Source organism: Ascaphus truei, chromosome 15 (assembly GCF_040206685.1).
Source record: "Ascaphus truei isolate aAscTru1 chromosome 15, aAscTru1.hap1, whole genome shotgun sequence".
Taxonomy (NCBI): domain Eukaryota; kingdom Metazoa; phylum Chordata; class Amphibia; order Anura; family Ascaphidae; genus Ascaphus; species Ascaphus truei.
The window spans coordinates 15903002-15910594 of record NC_134497.1 but is presented as its reverse complement, the minus strand read 5'-3'; the positions used below and the strand labels follow the sequence as shown (position 1 = coordinate 15910594).

The following is a 7593-nucleotide window of genomic DNA, read 5'->3' as shown; positions in this document are numbered from 1 at the left end:
TGTGTAATGGAGGGGCTGAGGGTAATGGATGTGTAATGGAGGGCTGAGGGTAATGGATGTGTAATGGAGGGGCTGAGGGTAGGGGATGTGTAATGGAGGGCTGAGGGTAGGGGATGTGTAATGGAGGGCTGAGGGTAGGGGATGTGTAATGGAGGGGCTGAGGGTAGGGGATGTGTAATGGAGGGGCTGAAGGTAGGGGATGTGTAATGGAGGGCTGAGGGTAGGGGATGTGTAATGGAGGGCTGAGGGTAGGGGATGTGTAATGGAGGGGCTGAGGGTAGGGGATGTGTAATGGAGGGGCTGAGGGTAGGGGATGTGTAATGGAGGGGCTGAGGGTAGGGGATGTGTAATGGAGGGGCTGAGGGTAGGGGATGTGTAATGGAGGGGCTGAGGGTAGGGGATGTGTAATGGAGGGGCTGAGGGTAGGGGATGTGTAATGGAGGGCTGAGGGTAGGGGATGTGTAATGGAGGGGCTGAGGGTAGGGGATGTGTATTGGAAGGGCTGAGGGTAGGGGATGTGTAATGGAGGGGCTGAGGGTAGGGGATGTGTAATGGAGGGCTGAGGGTAGGGGATGTGTAATGGAGGGCTGAGGGTAGGGGATGTGTAATGGAGGGGCTGAGGAAAGGGGATGTGTAACAGAGGGCTGAGGGTAATGGATGTGTAATGGAGGGGCTGAGGGTAGGGGATGTGTAATGGAGGGCTGAGGGTAATGGATGTGTAATGGAGGGGCTGAGGGTAGGGGATGTGTAATGGAGGGGCTGAGGGTAGGGGATGTGTAATGGAGGGGCTGAGGGTAGGGGATGTGTAATGGAGGGCTGAGGGTAGGGGATGTGTAATGGAGGGCTGAGGGTAGGGGATGTGTAATGGAGGGGCTGAGGGTAGGGGATGTGTAATGGAGGGGCTGAGGGTAGGGGATGTGTAATGGAGGGGCTGAGGGTAGGGGATGTGTAACAGAGGGATGAGGGTAGGGGATGTGTAACAGAGGGCTGAAGGTAGGGTATGTGTAATGGAGGGGCTTAGAGGGGGGCTGTGTAACTGGTTGTCTAAGCAGAGCAAGCTGAGGTGGACAAGCTGTATAAGAGGGTGCTAAGGGCTGAGTAATGAGGTGGGGGCTGTTTAATGAGTGGTTTGCTGAGAAGGGGAGGCTGTGTAATGAAGGGAAGGGCTATGTGACGAGGGCGGTTGAGTAACGATGAGGGAGGGCGGTTGTTTAACACGTGGGGGCTCAGGAGGAGGGCTGTGTAACAGGTTCGGTGTTATGAGGGTTGGAAGTTGTGTAATGAGGAGGGGTGAGGTGTGTAATGGGGTGGGGACTGTGTAATGATAAAGGGGCTGTGTAATTATGGGGAGGGGGGTTTTAATGATGGAAGTTGTGTAACGATGGGGGCTGTGTAATGATAAAGGGGCTGTGTAATTATGGGGGGCTGCGTAACGATGAAGGGGCTGTGTAATGATGGAGGTGACTGTGTAATGATGAGGATGACTGTGTAACGATGGGGGGGGGAGTAACGATGGGGGTGACTGTGTAACAATGGGGGAGGGGGACAGTGTAATGATGGGGGTGACTAACGATGGGGGTGACTGTGTAACAGTGAGTGGGTTGTGTAACAATGGGGGACTGTGTAATATGCCAGTACAATGACATAATGATATGTAATATATAGGATAGGGAGCAGTTATGTCCTTGCAAGGAGAGCAGATGGTCCTGCTACCCTGATAAGTAGGCAAGTAGTCGGGCTAGAGGGGCTAGGACCCCTGGCTTTCTTCCTGTCCCCTATGTCCAGCATACAGAGCAGCCAGCTGGCGGAATCGGGGGCCCCAGGAGCCAAGCTGGGAGAAGTCCTGCTCTGAGCCTGTAGACCAGGTGCTGATGGAGCTGAGAGAAGCAACGCTAGAGCCTGAGCCCTCAAAGGCATAAGTCTGGAAGGAGTCATACGGAGGTACCGACGAGTCCTGGTCCGCCAGCCTCACCTTCCGGCTGATGTAATCCCTGAAGAGCGAGAAGTCCAGCTCAGCTCCCGGGAACCACTGTGGCAGTGGGTGATGCTGGGATGGCTGGGCGCTGTCCCCCCCGGCCTCGCTCCCCTCGCTGAAGTTGTACAAACTGCGCAGGGCAGACATGTCATATGCCTCAGTATCCCGCTCACCCCCTCCCTCGTCATTGTACTTGATGACATTGTCCCGCATGTCCTCATCATCATCGGATGCCAGGTGACCCTGATGGTGACGCTTCAGAGCCAGAATAAGGAGGATGAGCACTGCGGGCGACACAAGAGATGGGAGGACATGTGACCCAGTGAATATACTAAGGTTACTATATACATAGTATGGTGTATAAACAGACTGGTATATAGACAGTACAGTGTATACATCGTATGTGGTACACATATTGGTTTTGGATTACAGGGAAAATGTCAATTTGATGAAGAAACGCATAACATCATGTAATCTGGAGCTATTGTTTTGCTTCCTATGTTAATACAATATACAGTATGTAATTTACAATCCATTCCACAAACATGATAATAAATATAAATTTTGTTCACGCCTGTTTCCATTGTCTGAGAAAGGACAGGACGAGGTCCAAGTAGAACAGGACAAGACTAGTAAGAAGGAGGGGATTATGTAGAGACAGCGTCTTAAATCAAGCATGTGGAGTTGATGGAGTGCATGAAGGATGTGGTTTCCAAATAAGACAGGGCAAGAAGACTATTATTTGGAGATGGAGACTATTCAATTAAATCAAGTATGGGATGTTGGAGACAGTGCATACAAGATACTGCTCATGTAATGGCATTGAGCACTTCTTTTCTAATGCACAGAAAATTCTTCTTACACAATACTTTTTTACTTAGAAGGACAAATATGCTGGGTAGCAGAAGGCACAGTGTCATTCTTCTAGCACCTAGTCACACAAATAGATTATATAAAATCGGTATTTGGCTGGAACTCCTAATGAAGAAGTCATTGGAGATCCAGAAGCACAATTCTTACAGATTGACCACTGTCCATCCTCAAATAGTGTGTCATGTTGGAGATGGAGGACATGAAGGATGGTGTTTCAAGTAAGATAGAAGAAAACTACTATTTGGAGATAGAGACCACTATGACCATTCGATCGAATCAAATATGTTATGTTGAAGATGGAGTGCGAGTGCATAGAGACGACAGAATTGGACCGATAAATCATATCAACATTTTTGAAGAGCGAGTGCATGAAGGATTTTATTTCCAAGCAACACAGGACAAGACGCATGAAGGATACTACAACATGGAGAGGGAGACCCAACAGCGGGCCGATAAAATCAGGAGACCGAGCAGGTGAAGGATGCAATTCCCTTCGTGGCATTGAGCATGTGTTGTTCCATGCAGGAAACGTTGTCTCACTAGGCCCCCGCTGCGGTGGCAGCAGTCCCAAAACACGTATGTACAATCATGGACAGTGTTGGACAAATCCATTCACCTACAGGCCCGTGGCGACTGGATGTGACCCCGTGGCGACCTCCTCATGGCCGCCCAAGCATGGCAGGATTGGGGGCAAGACTAGGTGGCGAGTAGATGTTTTGGTTCGGCGAGAAGATTTTTGGGTGATTTGTCAACCACTGATCATGGATATACTTTTTCTTTTACAGAACAAGTCAAAGTACGTCTTGGGACGTGTCTTCCGCCCGTGTGCCACGGAACTGTTAGGACATACATAACAGAACGAGCCGATCACTGCGGGTGTCACGTCTGTGGCTGGCAATGCCACAGTTAGCACTGTCTTGCGTCAACTTAAAATAACAGTGCTGGGGGCGGTGTACAAGTGACTTGGTACTAATCTGGCTAGCTGCACGGAGACACAGGATCTCAGGTAAAAACAACGATAAGATAAATAAAGATGTCCCCGGCACTCAAGAAAAAAAAAAAAACTGTATTTAAAATAAAACGTAAAATAAAATGTATTATTAAAAATTCCAGAAATATAAAGAATAACACTGCAGTACATATAATACAAACTTATCCCCAGTATGAGCTACATAAACATGTCTATCTTTTGCTATAATAATAATAGCATGTTGTTGTATAGCGCTGCTTGTTATATGTAGTGCTTTACAGAGACACTTTGCAGGCACAGTCCCTGCCCCATGGAGCTTACAATCTATGTTTTTTGGTACCTGAGGCACAAGGAGATAAGGTGACTTGCCCAAGGTCACAAGGAGCCGACACCGAGAATTGAACCAGGCTCCCCTGCTCCTCAAGCTCTAAGTGCCAGTCAGTGTCTTTAACTCGCTGAGCCACTCCCTCAATCTATGTGTTAATAGGGTGTGAGCCCCGTCGGGGCTGTTCCAATTGGCCGGTTTGTAATTCCTACTCCCCCCCCCAAAGTCACACCCCCCAGCCTGGATTGGCCATCATAGGCGAGCCCTCGAGCTGTGATTGGTCCCCAAGCGGCATCTGCACTGTGATTGGTCGCTACCCCGTCTTCCATGCTTGCCTACGGAGACGGCAAAACTATGTAAAGGGGCGCCGGTCTGAGGTCCACAGACTGTCCCGGAGATAGCGTGCAGGATGACTAAGCGAGTGCTCAGAGGCTTTGCCTGAGACATCCAAGAACGAGGCTCGGGGCCGATCCGAGCGGGAGATTTAAACTTGCTCTGTGCCTTGGGACTTTTGACTTGCTGGTGTATCTCCGGGACGCTTTGCCAGAGATACTGAAGACCAGACTTGCGAGAGGGACGTTTGAAACTGCTATTTTGTGAATAGCATCCCTGAGGCCTGCAAGACCTGAAACCCCTGCGGACATGGAAGTACTCCTTGGTAAGCCCACTGAAGCGACGCCCGGGACCGAGTTAGCCAGGATTCCCCCTGTAACCGCTGTTTTGGTGAGTTGTAGCTCTGTTTTTGTGTTGTGCTGTGTCTGCTTCCTCCGGCCATTTATCTGGTGCCTTGATCCTGGTGAATTGTCCTGGTCTCCCGTGATAGAGGGGATATAGAAAGAGAGGAGGGAGATAAAGAGGAATGGGGAAAGAGAAGACGGAGAGAGGGGGAGGAGGAGGGTAGAGAGGGGGAAGATAGGGAGAATATGTGGACAGGGAATGAGGTGGAGAGAAGAGGGAGGGATAGGGGAGAGGAAGGGGAAGGCAGAAAGAGGAGGGGGAAGGCAGAGAGGAAGGTGGGGAGAGAGAGAGTAGGGGGATAGAGAGAGAGGAAGGGATAGAGAGGAGACTGGGGGAGAGAGTAAAAGGGGTCAGGAAAGAGGAGGGGAGAGTGAGAAAGGGTTGTAGAAGCAGAGAATAGGAGAAGAGAAAAAGAGAAGGGGGAAGGGGGAGAGTAAGAAAGAGACAAGGAATGAGTGAGAGGAGGGGGGAGAAATAGGGGAAGAGGCAGAGAGGAGTGCGGAAGAGAGTGAACTGAGGGGAAAGAGAGAGGAGGGGGGAGCAGGGAGGGGGAGTTAGAGAGAGGGCAAGAGAGACAGGGGGGTAAGAAAGAATGGGGAGAAGAGTGGGAGAGAGGAAGAGGGAGGGGAGAGAGGGGGAGATGAGCGTGGGTGAGGGGATGGAGTGAGGGAGGGAAGAGGTGTGAGAGGAAGACGGTGAGGAGTGTGTGTGAGAATTAGATAATACGCTAATAATAAACATATTGGAGATAAGGGAAAAGCAGAGGTATTAAACAAATTATTTGCCTCTGTATTTACCAGGGAAGAATCAATCGCAATAGTAGTGCCGCAGGAGTAAGCCACAACCTCTATATTAATGAACAATTGGTTAACTGAGGAAGAAGTTCAAAGACGGCTTGATAAAATTAAAGTAAATAAGGCACCTGGCCCCGATGGCATACATCCAAGAGTTCTCAAGGAGTTAAGCTCAGTAATAGCCAAACCATTATATTTAATATTCAATGACTCCATTTCCACAGGCTCAGTACCCCAAGATTGGCGTAAAGCAGATGTGGTGCCTATATGTAAAAAGGGAGCTAGATCACAACCTGGGAATTAGAGACCTGTAAGCCTGACATCAATATTGGGGAAGCTACTTGAAGGCTTAGTACGGGATAATATTCAGGAATACCTAATGGAAAACAAAATTATTAGTAGTAGTCAGCATGGCTCTATGAAGGATAGGTCATGCCAAACTAACCTTATTAGTTTCTTTGAGGAGGTAAGTAGGAATTTAGACCAGGGTAATGCAGTGAATGTGGTCTACTTAGATTTTGCAAAGGCGTTTGATACGGTTCTGCACAAGAGGTTAGTGTACAAAATAAAGCAAATTCGACTCAGCAAAAATATTTGCAGATGATTGAAAACTGATTGAAGGACAGACAGCAGAGAATTGTCATAAATGGAACTTTTTCAGGTTGGGCTAACGTCGTGAGTGGAGCACCTCAGGGATCGGTACTGGGACCCCTGCTTTTTAACTTATTTATTAATGACCTTGAAGTTGGTATTGAGAGCAAAGTCTCCATCTTTGCTGATGACACTAAATTGTGTAAGGTAGTAGAATCGGAGCAGGATGTAATTTGTCTCCAGAAAGACTTGGGTAGACTGGAAACGTTGGCAGGTAAATGGCAGATGAGGTTTAATACAGATAAATGTACGGTTATGCATTTGGGAAACAAGAATAAACAGGCGTCGTACAAATTAAATGGGGATAAATTGGGGGAATCCTTGATGGAGAAGGATTTAGGAGTGCTTGTAGACAGCAGGCTTAGCAATAGTGCCCAATGTCATGCAGTAGCTGCAAAGGCAAACACGATCTTATCTTGCATTAAACAGGGAATGGGTGGAAGGGAAGTAAACATAATTATGCCCCGCTATAAAGCATTAGTAAGACCACACCTTGAATATGGAGTACTGTTTTGGGCACCACCCCATAAAAAATACATTATTAAACTAGACAAAGTGCAGAGAAGAGCCACCAAGTTAATAAAGGGGATGGAAAATCTTACTTCTGAGCAGAGGCTAGCTAAATTATATTTGTTTACATTAGAAAAGAGGCATCTAAGAGGGGATATAATAACTATATACAAATATATTCTGGGACAATATAAAGAGCTTTCAAAAGAACTATTCATCCCAAGGATAGTACAAAGGACACAGGGACATCCCTTAAGGTTGGAGGATAGGAGATTTCACCAGCAACAAAGGAAAGGGTTCTTTACAGTAAGGGCAGTTACAGTGTGGGATTCATCGCCCATGGAGACTGTGATGGCAGATACAATAGATATGTTAAAAAAATAGATTGGACATCTTTTTAGAAAAGAAAGGTATACAGGGATATACCAAATAAGGAAACACGGGAAGGATGTTGACCCAGGGAGTAATCTGATTGCCAATTCTTGGAGTCAGGAAGGAATATATTTTCCCCTTATGAGATATCATTAGATGATGTGTCACTGGGGTTTTGTGTTTGCTTCCTCTGGATCAATATACTGTAAGTACGGATATCGGATAAAGTATCTGTCGTCTAAATTTAGCATAGGTTGGACTGGATGGACGCACGTCTTTTTTCTACTTCATCTACTATGTAACAATGTAACTATGTAACATGCCATCCTGTATAATGATGCTGAGTATCTATATGCTGATAATGAGCATGCCACAGTATGTGCTG

At 47.5% G+C, this 7593-nt stretch overlaps 1 protein-coding gene across 4 annotated transcripts in view; it reads right to left on the bottom strand.

Annotated features, from left to right (window-relative positions):
- Window positions 1-641: 641 nt before the first annotated feature.
- The window catches only part of CDH22 (cadherin 22), a 109186-nt gene continuing 102234 nt past the window's right edge, over window positions 642-7593 (bottom strand). For 3 of the 4 annotated variants that reach the window (XM_075571785.1, XM_075571786.1, XM_075571783.1), the window contains exon 12: window positions 643-2259. In XM_075571785.1, the coding sequence (XP_075427900.1) occupies window positions 1748-2259 (512 nt within the window). In that variant the 3' untranslated portion in view covers window positions 643-1747. Of the gene's footprint in view, window positions 2260-7593 lie in introns of all 4 variants that reach the window. The other variant, XM_075571787.1, reaches the window with a different exon arrangement.